Source organism: Phodopus roborovskii, unplaced genomic scaffold, assembly GCF_943737965.1.
Source record: "Phodopus roborovskii unplaced genomic scaffold, PHOROB, whole genome shotgun sequence".
NCBI classification, from domain to species: Eukaryota; Metazoa; Chordata; class Mammalia; order Rodentia; family Cricetidae; genus Phodopus; species Phodopus roborovskii.
The window spans coordinates 11,437,899-11,456,849 of NW_026126571.1; the positions used below are offsets into that span (position 1 = coordinate 11,437,899).

At 42.0% G+C, this 18,951-nt stretch overlaps 1 protein-coding gene and 1 gene segment (V, D, J or C); both read left to right on the forward strand.

The window, feature by feature from the left end:
- LOC127235735 (ribose-5-phosphate isomerase) overlaps positions 1–18,951 on the forward strand; it is an 877,486-nt gene that overhangs the window by 94,603 nt on the left and 763,932 nt on the right. The gene's annotated exons all lie outside the window — the stretch shown is intronic.
- LOC127235832 (Ig kappa chain V-III region PC 3741/TEPC 111-like) lies at positions 4,418–17,220 on the forward strand. The segment is given in 2 exon segments: positions 4,418–4,517; positions 16,892–17,220. Coding segments are annotated over 2 exon segments (429 nt in total).

An 18,951-nucleotide genomic window follows, 5' to 3' on the forward strand; every position in this document is an offset into this window, starting at 1 on the left:
TGGAAGTTGGTAATTTTTCTCTGTGTCCTGCAGAATGGCTGGCACACTCTTCTGTGAAGCAGGAATCCTGAAGGACTGTCCCATCTCATTTTGTCAAGTTCAGCAGTCACTTTCCTGTGGGTCCTGAATGTCCAGTTTATACAGCATATAGTCAAACAGTCCAGCCAAGAGCAGTTTCTTGCCCAAATGGCTAGTCTTGCTCCATAATGAGTATTTTCACTGTCCATCTTCCTTTCTGACATGTAATTGGTATTGCCAGGAGCAGTTGCGTCTCTTTGTCATGAAAACCCCTAATAAACCTTTTAAATGCCATATTATGTAGGTCTTAGAAAGGTTTTAAAGACTACTTATTCAGTTGAAATATATCTCTGTATATCTAGAAAATTTAACAAATACAAGTTTTGACTATTAGAGGTTGGCATCTATAATCTGTATTTAATTATACATTATATTTTTAAAAGAGCTGTATATACACAATATCTAAACAGGAGTTAAAAACATACCTATAACAAAATTGACCTTAAACTTGTATTAGTAAACCAAAATTCATATCAATGCAAAGCATTCATTTCTTTTTTTATTATTTTTTCTTATTTTACATATAGATTCCAGTTCCCTCTCCCTCCCTCCCTCCCATGCCCTTCCCTCCTTCCATCCCATTCCCTACCCACTCCATAGGGAGGGTAAGGCCTTCCAGGAGGGATCAAGTCATTTGGAGTAGGTTCTAGGCCCTCCCTCCTACCTCTAGGCTAAGGGAGTATCCCTCCATGGGGAATGTGCTCCCAAAGTCCTTTCGTGTACCAGGGATATCTCCTGGTTCCACGGTCAGAGGTCCCTTAGACTGCCAAAGCTGAGACCCATGTTCAGGGGGTCTGGTTCTGTCCTAAGCTGGTTTCCCAGCTATCAGACTGGGGTCCATGAGCTCCCCCTTGTTCAGGTCAGCTGTCTATGTGGGTTTCTGTAGCCTGGTCTTGACCCCTTTGCTCATCACTCCTCCCTCTCTGCAACTGGATTCCAGGAGTTCAGCTCAGTGCTTAGCTGTGGGTGTCTGCTTCTGCTTCCTTCAGCTACTGGATGAAGGCTCTAGGATGGCATATGGTAGTCATCAATCTCATTGTCGGGGAAGGGCATTTAAGGTAGCCTCTCCACTATTCCTCACAAAGCATTCATTTTTTATATCACACTCCCTTTTTTCCTTTAGAAAGAGATTGGCTGTGATCATTTACCATTTATAAGCAGCCCCTTTTAAATAAAAAAAAAAAACCCCATTTGTAAACAATATTTGGGAATTTGGGCATTGTTCTCGATAAACTGCTTCCTGCTGTTTGGGGGCACTGTCCCAAGGAGATCATGAGAAAATCCAGAATCATGGCCAACTCCTGACTGTAGTAGTCTGCAAGGTTGCATCATCCCAGATGTCTTAGATATTGGATCACCTGGGCCACTGCTTCAGGGGCTCTTGTTTGATGAAACCATATTAGTCTGGAAGGAATCCATAGCTCTTCACCTTCTGTGGAAACAAAAAACAGAACCTCTTTTCCAAAGTAACATGTCTTTAGACTTTAATTTTGAAGTCAAGGCATTTTTAAAATACAAAGATTGAATTATTCCAGCAACATTTATACTCAAATATCTGTTAGCAGCTGTTGCTATTTCCTCAGCAGTAAACAATTTAAAGACAATGCAATTACATACAGTATCCAGACTTTCTGTATATTTTCCATCTTTATGAGGCTTTTTTTAATTACTGTATTTCTTTTCCTTTACTTTTTCATTTTTTTTTTTTTTTGAGACAAGGTCTCTCTGTGTATTTTTGGCTGTCCTGGAATTCACTTTGTAAACCAGGCTGGCCTTGAACTCACAGAGATCCACCTGCCTCTGCCTCCGGAGTGCTGGGATTAAAGGCGTGTGCCACCACACCCAGCTACTTTTTTCTTTTGGACTTTTTCTATCCTTTTTCTTTTCTTTCCCAATCCTATGCGAATTTTTAAACACACTGTAAATCATTTAGGGTTTTTTCTTTTTCCTGAATCTGTCTTTACTGTGTATATCTTTTTCTGACTCCCTTAATATAGGCAACAGCGGTATGGCTGGGGCTGTATATGAGACCACTATCAGTGGGTCCAAGATCTAATGCTAATGCCCATTCTATATGGAGAGATACTTTGCTTTGCCTAGACATAGGGCCGGGGGTGCCTTGGCTCTGCCTCAAGGAGATGATGAGACAGACTTAGTAGACTTGCTAGGGGAGGCCTTACCCTCTCTGAGGAGCAGATTTGAGGTGGGGTGGGGGAGAAGTGTGGGGGGTGGGAGGAGAGGAGGGAGGGGGACAGGGATTGAAATGTGAAAAATGAATTAGTACATTAAAAAAATAAATCTTTACTGAGCTCATGGCCTGATATGCTGCTGATATCCATGGCATGAGTGATAATGTGTAGAAACTCTGCCATTTATTTTTTACTACAGTTATTTACTTAAATGGTTTCATATCCACAAATTCAAGGCTGAATTCTCTTCTATAAAAATACAAATAGGAACAGATTAGATTCAAATAAAGTCCTGATCTGTCAGTTCTGTGTTCACAGCCAGGTTCAGTCATAATGAGAGGGAATCTGGGCAAGGTGCTCTGCATGGGACAGGGGGACTTAGGACAATCCAAACAGACCTACACCCTACTGTTGCTTGCTTGGTGAAGGCCTACTGATCGCTGTAAAAAGAAGCTTCTCTGACCAAGGTTAAGGACAGCATAGATCTAGTGGTGTAAATATAAATATTTAGAAGGCAGTTTGAGTATGTGACCATTTAGCAAAACATCCACAGTTAGTCTTCCCATAGGATCTATGACTTCCTTAGCCATGGGTTTTTGGCCAGGTTTACAGTACTAAGAATGAAATCTTCCTCTGGAGCATGCTTATACTCTAATCAGAAAAAGGTTGACTTCTCCAGTAGCAGCCATGGGTATATCCTGCCTGGCAAGTCATTTGCCTAGCACTGGATGAAATCACTGATACCTTTTCTCCTTTTGCAGCCTGCATTGGGTCTTCCAGCACTACAAAAGCTACCCAGCAAGCAGGGAGTTTCTTATCCAGTTTGGGACTGACTTTTCTATGTCCAGCATCCAAAGGGCATGGTAACTTTAGTAATAGTGTCTGACCAAGTAGTTATGTTGGGAAGCCAAGAGTGATGGCAATAGCCTGTGTTGTTTTGGGTGCTTTGAGGGCTTCCCTGACCAACAAGTCATAGTACAACAGCCATGCCTAGCACTGTGATTTTTACTTAGTATTCCATGGCTTCTGAGAGCAGACTTGTTCACACATACAGGGAGTCTCTTTTCAAATTCTTTTAAAAGCAATTTTAAATGGCTTATACACTAGTGGGTTTTCATAAGGTTAACTGCTTCCCTCCTTCCCTCCCATCTCCTTGCTCTCATCTTATTTACGCTGAATCCACACTATTCAACCCTTGATAGGGCAATATAGCAAGGATATTTGACTTTAAAGGTTGCTGCTGGAATTGCTAATTTATATTACATGAAAAACTGTCCTGAGACGAAGACAGAATTTCTAAAAGTTTCTGAAATTTTCTGAAAAGTTAGAAAGTGACTATGAGCTGAAGAAAGATGCCCCAGTGTCCAGAGTAGACTAAGAAGAGAGGGGCAGAAGGGAGAGGGAGAGGGAAAGGAAGGGGGAGGGGGAGGAGAGAGAGAGGGAGTGAGGAGGAGAGGGAGGGGGAGAGGGAGGGAGTGAGGAGGAGAGGGAGGGGGAGAGGGAGGGGGAGAGGGAGAGGGAAAGGAAGGGAGAGGGGAAGGGGGGAGGGAGTGAGGAGGAGAGGGAGGGGGAGGGGGAGGGAGTGAGGAGGAGAGGGAGGGGAGAAGGAGAGGGAAAGGAAGGGGGAGGGAGTGAGGGGGAGAGGGAGGGGGAGGGAGTGAGGAGGAGAGGGAGGGGGAGGGGGAGGGAGTGAGGAGGAGAGGGAGGGGAGAGAGGGAGGGGAGAAGGAGGGGGAGAGGGAGGGGGAGATGGGGAGGGAATATTAATTAATGTATCCTGCTTCCTTTTCTGCCTTTTAGTTGGACCCCGTGTCTTTTAAGTCTCTTCTGTGCATGACTGAATACCACAGAGGAGACTGAAGTGATGAGACTCCTCTGTGTAGCAGTCAGTTATGTGTTTTTCACTGTCCACATACTGATTGCTCAGCTGCTTCTCTCAGAGGAATCCCTGAGTCTAGGGCAGGTGCGGTGAGCAGGCCTATGGGGAGTTACTGTTCAGGGCTCAGTCATTGTGGGAGGCATCTTCAGTGTTTGAAGACAGTAATAAACTGCAAAGTCCTCAGGCTGAGGGTCTTCAATAGTGAGGGTGAATTCTGTCCCAGATCCACTGCCAATGAACCTGGCGGGGACTCCATCAATCCTGACTGAAGCATGGTAAATGAAGGTCTGGATGGTCTGTCCTTGTCGCTGCTGGTACCAGGACAAGTAGTGCTTCCCGTCTGTGTAGAGGAGGCTCTGACTGGCTCTGCAGGTGATTGAGACTCTCTCTCCTGGAGAAACGTGAAGGGACGCTGCTGGCTGAGTGAGCATGATCTGTCCCTTGGAAGCTATAACCAGAGGCATAGGGAGACACAGAGAGGCCGTGAGACACTAGGTTAGAGGTTGCTACTATCCGGAGGCCATAACTTGCCAGATCTGGGCTGCAAATGGCTTTTGCTCCTTACTGCTTTCAAACACATACAAACCATCCTCTAGGGAAAGTCAACGTGACATGTTATCTTACCCATGACACACAGGAGGAAGAGGAGGAGTGGGGTTGCCACCATATTGCTGCCTCTCAAGCTTCTGAGAATGCTCTGGTCTAACAAGAAGCTCCATTTATAAGCCCCGATCATGGGGAGGGGCCAGTGAGAGATGTTTAAGCAAACCCAGATGAGAATAAAGGCTGAGCAAATGGGGTGGATGGTTGTGGTTGCACGTGGCTACCACAGCCTCTCATCCTACCCTGCCTTACCCTTACCCCTGAGTGTCACAGGTGCTGTGACTATTGGGTGACAGCCACCGCTACCTCCAGGGTAACCAGCAGTCTGGGCTGAGGGAGATCTTTCTCATGAGTTAGTAACTCCACAGAAGGAGGGCCGCCAGTCACCCCGAACCTGCAGGCATAAGGCTCATTGCTGCTCTGTGAGGCCTCAGACAAGGCTCAGCTGCCCCTGTGACTGTGGGGCACAGACCCTGTTGATTTGGAACACTGCTTCCACCATTTACCTGGGCATGGTACTAAATTGTGACCTGGACACAGCTAATCTAACAACTCAGGAGGCTGGCTAATCTTTATCAATTTATCCTCAGGATGGGTTTAGGCCTTGATCTGTAGAGATTTTCATTAAATAAGTTGAAATCATGAGATGGAATCAGACAAAATTGTTATCATGTTCCCCCATGATACTCATTTCTACCTGGACAGTTACTACTCCTTTTTGTTAGGTAAAATTAGAAAATCCCACAGTTTTGAGAGGGACTCTTGACTAATGTTCCTTAGACGTTTCCTGTCACAGTAGAGCCTACTCTGGAGGCTTGCACATGAACACTTACTCAACACTCTATGTCTCTGCATCCTTGGGCATCGTGGGTTGTCTGAGGAAGAGAGTGAGTAGGTGGACATCTCTCTCTCTTTTCTGGATTCAACTTCCTCGGGCTCCCCCAATGTGAGATAGTGCCCTTCTGTACCCTTGTTAGGAGTTGCTGCCTCTTCCAAAGTCTCTTTCTCTTGGGCACTCAACTCCTACCTTGCAATGCAGGGCCCCTCCCAGAGTTAGTTTTAGTTCACAAATCAGAATCAGGAATGCATTCCTTGTTGACACAAAAACACAGCTCTCACATCAAAGGGGATATGAGAGATAGTTTATTCTGGAGCCAAGTCTGAGTGACCACCGATCCCTGAAACAAAGATTCAAGTTTCCTAAAATACTGTGTTCCAACTTGGCAGGAGTTTTATGAAGATTATATAGTAACTGAACAAAGAAAGCCATAGATCAACACACTTTTCAGATTAAATTGGTGGAAACATCAGGTAGACCAGTTTCTGAAAAGCGAGGAAGTCCCTGGGAGTTGAGGTCTGCAGAAGATTTTCTAGAGTAACTCGAGCACATCCGAAGGGACTTTATGTCCCATTGTGTTCACTCTTCATGCCCTAGCCATTCCGAAGAGGCATATGGGGGATGCCCTGCGGGTGCCTTAAGCAACATTGCTTCAGGAACACTTTGCTCTCTCACAATTAACCCAACAATAATACATTTCCCATTATGATTCTGTATAAGAAAAGGAATAATTTGGGTTTTGTAAAAAAGCGAAAGGAGCTGGCCTGGTACAGATTATAGGTAGAAGTCGTTCCACCTAGATGGCCTTTAAGCCAAATCTACAAATGTCACCAGGCACTAAAGAGGTTGATAGGGATGAGCATGGCCTGCAGATGAATGCAGGGATGTAAAGAAATGGGCAAACTCACCCCACAGTGAGTAAAGCAGGGTCTTCCTATCCTCTAGTCCCAAAGGTAATTCTGGATCAACTCAACAACCTCACAGATCGAAGAGTCATTCCACTTGGCCCTATTCAGAGCGGAGAGCACCCAGTCCCCTACACCATCTTTCTCTGGAAGCTAGAACCAAGGCAGGGTAGTCTGAATGAATGAGAACATTTCTCCACAGACACCCCCTGCCCTTTAGAATTTTTCCCCATGCATTTGAACACTTGGTTCCCAGGTAGTGGTGCCGTTTGGGGAGCTTATAGAACTTTTTGGATGTAGAACCTCCCTGGAGGAAGCATGCCACTGGTGTTGGTTTTTGAGTGTTCATGGTCTCCCCTCCCCTCCGCTCACGCTTTCCTTCCTGTGTGTGGCTGGCTGGAGGTTGAGCTGTGACCTCTCAGCCTCCTGCTTAGGGCTCCTTCCACGGGGCCTCCCTTGCCATTATGAACATGTAGCCCTCTGGACCTGTAATCCAGAACAAGCTCTTCCCTGAGTTGCTTTTGATGGTGGGATTTTATCACAGCACCAGAAAAGAAATGAATCCAGGGAGCATTCTAGTAAATATACTTACTCATAGACAAACACATCAGACATTATAAACTAAAAATATAACTCAGGCATGTGGTAACTACATGTATGGCGTTTGTTTAGAGCCGAAAGGATGGTAGAAGGAAGGGCCTGTGAGGGATTGGCAAGTTGGCAGGGCTGTCCCCTCCAGGGACTGTGGGGTGCCTGGTGCTACCTGGTTCAACAGCAGGAGCCTCCTACGCCCAGTGCTACCCCTGTTCTGCTCCGCCCCACCCAACCCCACCCCATTGTGCCCTGCTTGGTTTCCCCAAAGGTGGCCATTCCTCATGGAAGTAGGAAGGGCAGATGGCCCATCAACCCGCTGAAAACTCTTAGAATCTGCTTGCTGTGGACCCTGAATTGGAATGGTGAGCTTGTGACATCTCAGCTTTAGCCACAGCTTCGTTCCAATGGTGCTGCTATGTGTTCTGCATGATGTCAGCCAGCCCAGCCTGGGCCCCTGGAAGAAGGGCTTTGTACAAAGTGTTTCAAGAATGGCAAAGGTGTTTGCTTTTGTTTGTCTCGTTTTCCTGGGGAAGGAAAAGGATGCAGGATCTAAAGCATCCTCATTGAGTTCTGATTGAGTAGCCTCTGCTTGTGTCCCATCAGTCACCTCATTGCAAGCATTTTGCACACGATTGTGATTTTTTTATGTCAAAAGAAGCCAAAAATTGCAATACTATTTTTAGCAGCCAAAAAAAAAAAAAAAAAAAAAAAAAAAAAAAGAAAGAAAGAAAGAAAGTATAAAATGCATACATTTTTGACTTGAATGTTTTGGGTGGCTATAGGTGCAAGGGGGAACATTCGTCCCTTCAGTGGGATGTTTGGAGAAAAGGACCCAAGAGAGGGTTGTTTTGAAGGCACTGTCTAGGGATTAAAATAGTATCATAACTGTGACTGTTAGAAAAGAAGTTAATAAAATCAGTTGCTCCCCTCCCTCTAAGGAGGGCTTCACAGAACCACTGAGATAGAGCAGACACCACATCTTGGCTTTCTTTTGTTTGGGGGAGCAGGAGGCCTTTATTTTGTCTCTCCTTCTGTGCTGTGACCCTGAAGTGACAAGACTGTTACTTTGTAGCCATGGCTGACTACATTGTACCAATAACTAAAACCACGGTTGGAAACATTGTATCAATAACTAAAACCACAGCAATTGTACGCAAGCTAGCCAGGGAAACCCAAGAGCTACCAGCCTGTGCTCAGATGTTTCAGAGGTGGAAGTCCACGGCAAACAAAAGGATGTCATCATTAATTGTAAAGCGCTTGGTAAAATTCACATTTACAGAATAATAAAGTCAATTCTACCCCCCAAGCCCCCCCAACCCCCCCAAAACAAGAACAAAACAAGAGGAGACAGCAATTGTCATCAGAAACAGATGCAGAGACCCACAGCCAAACACCAGGTGGAGTTCAGGGGATCCCAAGGTAGAGGGGAAGGAAGGATTATAGGATCCAAAAAGGTCAAGGGCACCACAAGAAAATCCACAGAATCAACTAACCTGGGCTCATAGGAGATCACAGAGAATGAACCAACAACTAGCAAGCCTGCACAGGTCTGACCTAGATCCTCTGCATATACGTACAGGTGTGTAGCCTGGTCTTCTTATGGGGCTCCTAACAGTGGGGCCAGAGGCTGTCTCTTACTCTTTTGCCTGATCGTGGGACCCTATCCCTCATACCGGATTGCCCAATTCAGCCTTGGTATGAGCGGAGCTGCCTAGTCTCACTGTAACTTGCTATGCCACGTTTGTTGCCATCCATGGGAAGCCTGCCCTTTTATGGAGAGAAACAGAGGAGGGATGGATGGATGGTGGTGGGGTCAGGGACAACACACTGGGAGAAGACGAAGGAGAGGAAACTGTAGTCAGGATATATATATATAAAAAAATCAGGAACAATAAACAAAAGATAAAAAGAAGAAACAAAGAATGCAAGAGCCAGAGAGTGGGGAAGAGTGATGTGAAATGCCGTCTCCTGAATATGATTTCTCTGCCTCACTCATGAACTCACAGCAGTCGGAGTTACCTATACGCTGGCATAGAAGGGCTTGATGATCTCTAGGTGCAGATATCTCTCCTTACTGAGGACATGCCTGCACCTGACAGTTTCTGGGAGAAGAAAATAACCTTTCCTCCTTTAAGTTGCTTTTGTCAAGTCTTTGCTCACATCAGTGAGAAATAATCCACTGATTATTGTGTTAATTTATCATGGAACATTTGAAAAAGTAAAACAAATCCAATAATAATATAATTTCAAATGTAGTCAGCTAGGACTGTACACTTGAAATGTGCAGAAATGTGTACCTGCATTCAGTCATTTTGTTGAGCTTTCTCGCCACCTTTTGGAAGGATATGGAAGTACAAAGAAGGGCCAAGGTAGAGATAGGAGTAACTAACCTTCTGTGACTGCGGGTGTATAAGCCCAGGCTTCTAGAGTTATCCATCTGCAATGGTGGAGCAATTGGAAAATGAAAAAGAACTGGATAAGATGACACATTCCTGGAATCCCAGGACTCAGCAGGAAAAGACAGGAGGCCCATCAGTTCAATGTTAGCAGGAATGCACAGTGCATACTAAGTTGGTCTGGGTTGTCTAGTGGGAACTTGTCAAAACAAGCAAAAAAAAAAAAAAAAAAAAAAAAAAAAAAAAAAAAAAGACATATAATGTATCTTAAGAATAAGGAGATATTTTGGAATGGACACAGGGAGGAAGTCACTGAAATCAAAGATGCGGAAATAGTTGCAGCACAGACTTTTATTTTTGAAAGTGTGTAGGAAACTGTAAGGTAAGGAAGTAGAAGCAATGAGAAACTATTAAGGCAAGAATGTAAGTCTGTGTCTGAAAGTCAAATAGCTGATGATTCAACTGTTCAAACTCCTTTTAGTTTAAGGAGAAAATTTTATTTTTGTCAAAACAATTTGCTTTATACAAGAGGTTACTGAGCCTAAGAATACTTTGAGAAATAGCGACAGAGATGTCTTTCGTAAGTAATTTCTTAAAGAGTAAGACATTTAGGATGAGACAACCACACACCAGTTTAAAGATTTTGTTTTTAAATTCAATTTTTTTCAGTTTTTAAAATTTATATGATTGATTTTAAGATTTATTTTTATTATATGTGCATTGATGTCTTGCTTGCATGTGTGTCTGAGTAAAGGTATTAGATTCCCTGGAACTGGAGTTACAGCTGGGCCCTCCAGAAGAGCAACCAGTGCTCTTAGCTGTTGAGCCATCTCTCCAGACCAGATTTTCTTTTTAAATTTTAAAAAATGCTATTTTACTTTTTCTTGAAAAATTCATACAATATATTTTGAACATCTTTTCTTCCCCCATTTAATCTTAGATCTTCCTCACCTCTCTACCCACAGAACTTCATGTTCTTTCTCTCTTTGAAACAAAAATAACAAACAAGAAACCAAGACCTCCACAAACAAAAAATCAAAACAAGAAGGTAAAAAAACTGAAAAATGCTCAGACAAATAATGAAACAAACATCCTACAAAATACCATTTAGTTGTTTGTTTTGTGTTGGTCAACTCCTTCTGGGTAAGGATCTATCTCAGTCAGGAAGGGAGTGTTTATGTGTTGAAACTCTGCCATTTTTGTTACTATAGTTATTTCCCTAAATGGTTTCATAGCTACAAAATCAAGGCTGAATTCTCTTCTATAAAAATATAAATAGGAACATATTAGATTCAAATAAAGTCCTGATCTATCAGTTCTGTGTTCACAGCCAGGTTCAATCATAATGAGAGGGAGTCTGAGCAAGGTGCTCTGCATGGGACAGGGGGACTTAAGACAATCCAAACAGACCTACACCCTACTGTTGCTTGCAGCTTTGGTAAAGGCCTACTGATCGCTGTAAAAAGAAGCTTCTCTGACTAAGAGAACAGTGCAGATGTTGGGGTACAAATATAGATATTTAAAAGGCAGTTTGACAATATGACCATTTAACAAAACATCTACAGTAAGTCATAGGGTCTATGATTTCTCTAGCCATGGGTTTCTGGCCAGGTTTATAATACCAAGAATGAAATCCCTCCTGTGGATCACGCTTAAACTCCAATCAGAAAATGGTTGACCTTTCCAATATCAGCCATGCCACTACTGTACCAGTGGGCACAACTGTCCTGGAAAGTTAACTGGCAAATGGATATTATTTCAATTTGGTTTAATCATGGTGTTGAGAATCAGAATAATCAATGACATTTTCAGAGGCCTAATGAAATGACAAAGGGAATGGGTTCTGTGTCCTTGCTCAGGGCAGAATTGGCAAGGTCTAGTCTGAGATAGGGGCCTGGGCTTCAAAGGAGTTAAGATTTACTTCCTGGGAACTGGACTTTCTGGGAAGGGACATACTATTTCATGGTGTTAAAAATAATAAATGGTATAAGGATATGAGATAAAATTATTTACTATGAAGTCTCATGGTATTAAAAATTATAAGGATAAAAGATAAAATTATTTAATGAATAAAGATTTGTATATAAAGACTGAGGTGAATATATGTTTATAGAATAAAATTCTAAAAGATTCTAAAAGCAAGTTATTTAAAGTATATATATACTTTAAATATTTATCATCTATATCTATCTGATGGAATAAGCTATAATAAGGATAACAGTTAAAGATAGTATATACTATATTAAAGTTCATAAAGTCTATGATTAGCAATTACAAAAGCCTGCTGATAGCTTATGTCAAATTAAGGTTTACTTAAAAATGTCTCTCCTTTAAAGTGCTATGTGATAGTTGAAAGTACCAGACCGATGAAGAGCATCATCTGGGTGTTTCTCATGTTCTGTCACTGCTCTCTTTAATTGTATTGGGTTGCCACACACCACTCCTGCTTGTTTGTCATCGGTAGGTCGATATGGAAGTGTCCCTTTCATCTGAGTTATTTGTTAGGACTATGGCTTTGGGGTCTGAGGGGAATCAGGCGTAAAGTACTTCAAATGCCAACAATTCATTGATAATTTGAATTTTCCAGTCTCCCCACTGAGGGGAAGTTTCCAAGTATGCAGTGAGAATCCAGAGCCCTAAATTCAAAGAGATTCCTGTAGTGGCATGCTCCATGGTTCTAAAGAACTCTGTGCCTCTGAGTGGATGGGTGACCTGAGGTACTGGATGTCCTGTCTTAGATATGTTCGCCTAGTCTGGATGAGGGTGGCTTCCGGAGATCACTCATTGCTCCTGTCTTGTTGTGTCTCAAGTGGGAAATGTTTACCTGGACATTTAGTTGTTAGTCACAGCCTGGACAATGGGGTTGTCTATGGAACTTTTGGAGAAGATGAACAATTATAACATGGATATCCTTTTATGTTTCTGAAATGGGAGTCCTTCCATTCAAGAATGTGGGAACACATAAAAATTACCTGTACCAATTATTCTCTCCCTAATTGTATCTATTATCCATTTTTAAAAAATTACATTTAAGCTAGAATTAATCTTATTTTACATATCAATCCCAGTTCCCTCACCCTCCCATTCTCCCATACCCCCACTGCCCCCCCATTCCATCTCCCAACCACTTTCTAGGGAGGGTGAGGCCTTCCTTGAGGGATCATCAAAATCTATCAAATCATTTGGGGTGGGCCCAGATCGTCCCCCGTGTCTCTAGGCTAAGGAAGTATCCCTCCATGGGGAATGGGCTCCTGAAGTCCTTTCCTGCACAAGGGATACTTTCTGGTTCCACAGCCAGAGGCCCCATAGACTGCCCAGTCCTCCCAGCTGACACCCACTTTCACAGGGCCTGGTTTGGTCCTATGTTGGTTCAACAGCTGTCATACTGGGGTCCATAAGTTCCCACTTGCTCAGGTTAGCTATTTAGTGGGTTTTCCTAGCATGGTCTTGATCACCTTTGTTCATCACTCCTCCCTCTCTGAAACTGGATTACTGGAGATTGGGTCAGTGCTTAGCTATGGGCGTCTGCTTCTGCTTCCATCAGTTACTGAATGAAGCCTCTAGGATGACATTTAAGGTGGCCATTATAGAGGAAGGGCATTTAAGGTAGCCTCTCCACTATTGCTTAGATTCCTAGTTGGGACCATCCTTGTGGATCTCTGTGCCTAGAGCCAGGTTTTTCTTCAAACCTTTAATGGTCCCCTCTATTGATGTGTCCCTTTTCTTGCTCTCCTTTATTCATCTCCCCATTCAACTTTTATGAACCCTCATGTTTTCCTCCCCCCATCTCCTCCCCTCCTTTCCCCTCCTCCTTTCTCCCACATGCTCCCAACTCGTTAAGGAGCTCTTGTCCCTTTCCACTTCACTGGGGGACCACATATGTCTCTCTCACTGTCCTCCTTGTTTCCTACCTAATCTGGAGGTGTAGATTGTATCAGCAAATGGATGGAACTAGAAAAAGCCCTGAGTGAGTTTTCAGAACCAGAAAGGTAAATGTGGTATAAATTCCCTTATAAGGGGATATTAGCTGTTGAGTGAATTTTAACCAAACTACAATCTGTAGACCCAGAGAGGTTAGGTAAAGAGATGGGTGGAGGACTTCAGGGATCTCCCTGGATGGGGGAAATAGACTAGACTTTAGAAGTGGAACAATGGTAGGTCAGGACAGGAGGGGGTCAAGTACTAGGGAGACAGGGTGGATGGAATAGTACAGTTAGAGATGGCTGGAATAGAAGGGGACATTTAGGGATTTTTCTAGTTCCATCCATTTGCTGATATTTGCAACTCTGACTGTGGTAAGATGAAATCTCAAAGTTGTTTTGGTTTGCATTTCTTTAATTGCTAGAAATGGTAAAGTTTAAAGATGTTACTTAGCAATTTTTACTTCTACTTTTGAGAATACTCTTTTCAGATCACAAGCTAATTTTTGAATGAGTTTTGGGCTTGTTGTATGTTTTTTACTCTTTGTCTTTTGAACTCTTTGTTCTGTATATTAATTCTCTGTTAGAGAATCTTAGCTGCCAAAAACTTTTCTTCTTGTCTGTGGGATTCCTCTTAGCCTGATTGGTTTTTTTTCAGCAGTCTAGAAACTTTTTGTTTTATGCTGTTCTATTTGTTAATAGTTGACTTTAGTTTTTGGGCAACTGAATATCTAATCAGAAGAAGATTTCTCTACACCTATATCATGTAAGTGTCTGCCTTTTCCTTCTTCTAGAAGATTTAACATATATATAAACATACATACATACATATATATACATATACATATACATACATATATATACATATATATATACATATATATATATATATATGTATATATATATATATTCAATACAGGGTTTGTCTGTATAGCTCTGGTTGTTCTGAAACTTGGTCTGTGGACCAGGCTGACTTTGGACTCAGAAATCCACCTGCCTCTACCTTTGGGATTAAAGGCATGTGCCACCACCACCACCATAAGTTTATAGTTTTGAATTTAGGTATTTGACCATTTGAAGTTACTTTTGTGGAAGGTGATAGATATGGGTCTAATTTCATTCTCTCTCTCTCTCTCTCTCTCTCTCTCTCTCTCTCTCTTTCTCTCTCTCTCTCACACACACAGAGGAGAAAGATGGCAAATTTTGAGGTTTAATAGTTTGTCAAGTTGGATGAAAAGTAATTTGTTTAACTCACCTTATTTTTTTTAGAGATCTTGCTTAAATTTTTTCATTTTGAAAAGATGACATCTTGTGAAATAAAAAAATACAAATCATCTGTATTACAATATATAAAGTCACCAATTGGCCAGTTACTGTAGTCATAATATATTTTCTAGTTTTTATTACTTATTTTTATGATTATAATGTACTTATATCATTTCCCCTTTCCCTCCTTTTGCTTCAAATCCTCCCATATACTCTTTCCATTTTTCAAATTAAAGGACTTCTTTCCATTAAGTTTTGTTACCTTTCCATCTCTCTCTCTCTCTCCCTCTCGCTGTGTGTATCTAAGTCTATCTATCTGTCTGTCTGTCTATCATCTATTATCTGTCTATTTATCAATCATATACTATCTACCTATCACCTATATACCTACCTATTCCTAAGTACAACCTGCTCAGTCTGTGTAATGTTGCTTGTACGTATGTTTTCAGTGTTGACCATTTGGTACTGGATAATCAGTTGGTGTGCTCTTCCCAGGAGAAGATTCTTCCACACTCAGCATTGCTTAGTTGCGTGTAGTTTCTGTGTATAGGGTTTTGGCCTTCACTTTAGCATGCCTATTGCTGTTGTCCTTGTCCAGCTAGTGTATAGGCAGTCATGTAGGTGAGACTTTATAGGTATAGCTTTTGACCATACTCAGAATCACAGTTCATAAGAAACTTCCAGATTGGCTCTTACAACCTTTCTAATTAATTTTTGACCAATTTTAGTCTTAGCTGAGGGACTCCTTCTCCTCCTCCTCCTTTTTTAAAACAGGGTTTCTCTGTGGCTTTGGAAGATGTCCTGAAACTATCTCTTGTAGACCAGGCTGGTCTGGAAATCACAGAGTTCTACCTGCCTGTCTCCCAAGTGCTGGGATTAAAGGAGTGTGCCACCACCGCCTGGCCCAGGGTTCCCTTGAATGACATCTCCCATCAGTTCCTTTTGTAGATGTGTACATTGGGATTAGACTTGACAACTCTGCAGTTTGAATGTTATAAAAATTATAATACTTTGAAACTTTTATGATGGTTGATGTGTTTGTTCATGAGTAAAGTATAATGTTTAACTAAAATTGTCAGCTCATTTCACATTTTCTTAGATAGGCTTGTAAGATAATAGTTTCAGGTTTAACATTTTCAAAACCAATTTAACACTAGTTTCTCATCTATGGGCACCGGATTTTGTGGAAAGATAACTTAGGTTCCTCAGTTCTAAGTTCTAATGACAAGACAGAACAAGTGACAGTTGGTAACTAGGTACACCCATCTCTGACTATGTCCTAGTGGGTCCAGTGCCCTGCCTGCAGCATATCTTGTTGGCCCAGCATTACATTTTGGAGTAGGTAAGGGGGGAGGATGTGATCAAGCAGTTATTCACAATGAACTGCACTCCATGCACATGTCTCTCAGAATCTTAGCTCCTAATGACATGTGTAGATTTGTCTTGATGACCACTTAGTGTTGTAAACCAAAGGAAGCCATATCCTTTCACCATTATATAAGATTCAAATGCCCTCTCTTCTTGCTAAGGATCACAATGTAAACTGCACTGTTGTTTGAAAACTTTGATAATATTGAGACTTCACAATGAATCTAAAACTCTTCTATTCTTCATACTAGAACATCCGGATGAAGTAATTCTTTTTGTCTTTTGACTTTTTTTTTTTTTTGAGAAAAAGAAGGAAAGAAAGAAAAGGAGGGGATTATTAAGTAAGATGACTAGGGAGTAGGAAGGATGTAGAAGACTTTGGGAAAGGGAAAACATGATCAGAATACATTATATAAAATTATTTTAAAGAAATGGAGTGACGATTCAATCAGGCAGTCATGAAATCCCCGAGGACGTGCTTGAGCTGCTCTGTGAATGGTTTTTCAACCTCAGCTACCACTGAAACAAGAGTAGGTTGTCCCTCCAAGCAATAGGTTTACTGAGCTGCTTTGCATGCTGCATCAATAGCCAATGGTCCAGGCTGCTCAAAGCATCTTTAAGGGCAGCTTGTTAGTGACTGAAGACTGAAAGCTCTAGTTCAGTTCTCAGAGATGAAGCCATCTGCTTTCTTCCTATTGATTCTGCTGCTCTGGGTACCGGGTGAGAAGGTGCAGGGAAGTGTTGGGAGCACATACTGTTTCACATGCCTCTGGGATGTTGGTCTTTGGAGTCATATGTCTCACAGTGAGACGGTTTCAGTGCATCTGCAATAGTGGTTTTGTGTTTATCATTCCAGGTTCCACTGGGGACATTGTGCTGACCCAGTCTCCAGCTTCTCTGTCTGTGTCTCTTGGAGAAAAAGCCACCATCTCTTGCAAGTCCAGTGAGAGTGTCAATAAATTTGGCATAAATCTTATGCACTGGTATCAAAAGAAGCCAGGACAGCCTCTCAAACTCCTGATCTACAATGAATTCCAACTAGAATCTGGGGTCCCTGGCAGGTTCAGTGGTGATGAGGATGCATCAGGCTTCACCCTTACCATCCACCCTGTGGAAGCTGATGATATTGCAACCTATTATTGTCATCAAGGACTAGATCGTCCTCCCACAGCCCTCTATGTCTAAGCAAAAACCTCCTGGGTTTGCTGCATGCTAAGGCTCAGCCCTCAGTATATTTCCCTTGAGACACCTCAACTAGGGTCTATGTAAGGCTTGTTATAAAGAGGAGGAAATCTACAAGCAGAAAGATTTTATGCCCACAAGAGCATTTGTTTCCCTGACCATCTTCTAAGTAATTTTGTTACTATTAAATGATGTCCCAGCTTACTATTTCTCAAACAAGTTTTTTTAGATTTAATAATTTTTTACTCAATTATTAAAAACTAAAAGGAAGCATTCCCCATCATTTAATAAAAAGAACTTTAAATATTAAACAATGTTAAAGATATGATATCCAAATACTGCTCAATACTCTTAAGCTAAGATTTATTTGTTTTGTTTTTGAGACAGAGTCTCATAATGAAGCTCTGGATTTTCTGTAATTCATTATATAGAAAGGTTGGCCTTGAACTCAGAGATTTGCTTGTCTCTGCCTCACAAGTCCTTGGATTAAAGGATGTTGAGCATTTCTTTAAGTGTCTTTTTCACCATTTGAGATTGTTCTGTTGAGAATTCTCTATTTAGATCCGTACCCCATTTATTTTGACAACTTTTTTAAGATTTAAATTTGAAATAAATAAGCTTGTTTTAAATGTCAATTCCTGTTCTAACACCCTCTTGTCCTCCTCTGTCCCCCAACTACCACGATCCCATCCCCTTTCTGCTTCCCAGGGAGGGTGAGGCCTTCCATGGGGAGTCTTCAAAGCATGTCATGTCATTTGGAGCAGGGCCTAGGTCCTCCCCTATGTGTCTAGGCTGAGAGAGTATCCCTCTATGTGGAATGGGCTCCCAAAGTCCATTCCTATACTAGGGATTAATACTGATTCATTACCAGAGGTCCCCCAGAATGCCCTGGTTTACTAAATAACACCCACATTCAGAGAATCTGGGTAGGTCCTATGCTGGTTTCCCAGCTGTCAGACTAGAGTCCATGAACAAGTCCTGACTTGCTCAGGTCAGCTGTCTCTGTGAGTCTGGACCCCTTTGCTCACCACTCCTCCCTGTCCGCAACTGGATTTCAGGAGTTTGGCTCTGTGTTTAGATGTGTGTGTCTATTTCTGCTTCCATCATTTACTAAATGAAGGCTCTAGGATGACATATAAGGTAGTGATCAATCTCATTGTTGAGGAAGGGCATTTAAGGTAGCCTCTTCACTATTGCTTAGATTGTTAGTTTGGGGTCATCCTACTAAACCACTGGACTTTTCTTTAGTGCCAGATTTCTCTTAATATCCACAATGGCTCCCCCTATTATGGTATCTCTATTCTTGCTTTCCTCTATTCTTTCCATGACTAAGTCTTCCTGCTCCCTCATGCCTAACTCTCCTCTATTCTTCCTCCCACCTCCCTCTTCCCTCCCCCCATGCTCCCAATATTCTTGGGAGATCTTTTACTTTTTCCCATTCTCCAGGGGAACATGCATGACACTTTTAGGATCCTCCTTGTTTCCTATCTTTTCTGGTGATGTGAATTGTAGGCTGGTGATCCTTTGTTCTATGTCTAAAATCCATATTTGACTGAGTACGTATCGTGTTATCTTTTTATGACTGGGTTCACTCACTCAAGATGGTTTCTTCTAGTTCTATCCATTTGCCCGGGAATTTCATTATTCCATTTTTTTTTTTCTGCTGAGTAGTACTCCATTGTGTAAATGTGCCACATATTCTTCATCATTTTTTCATTTTAGGTTGCTTTCAGG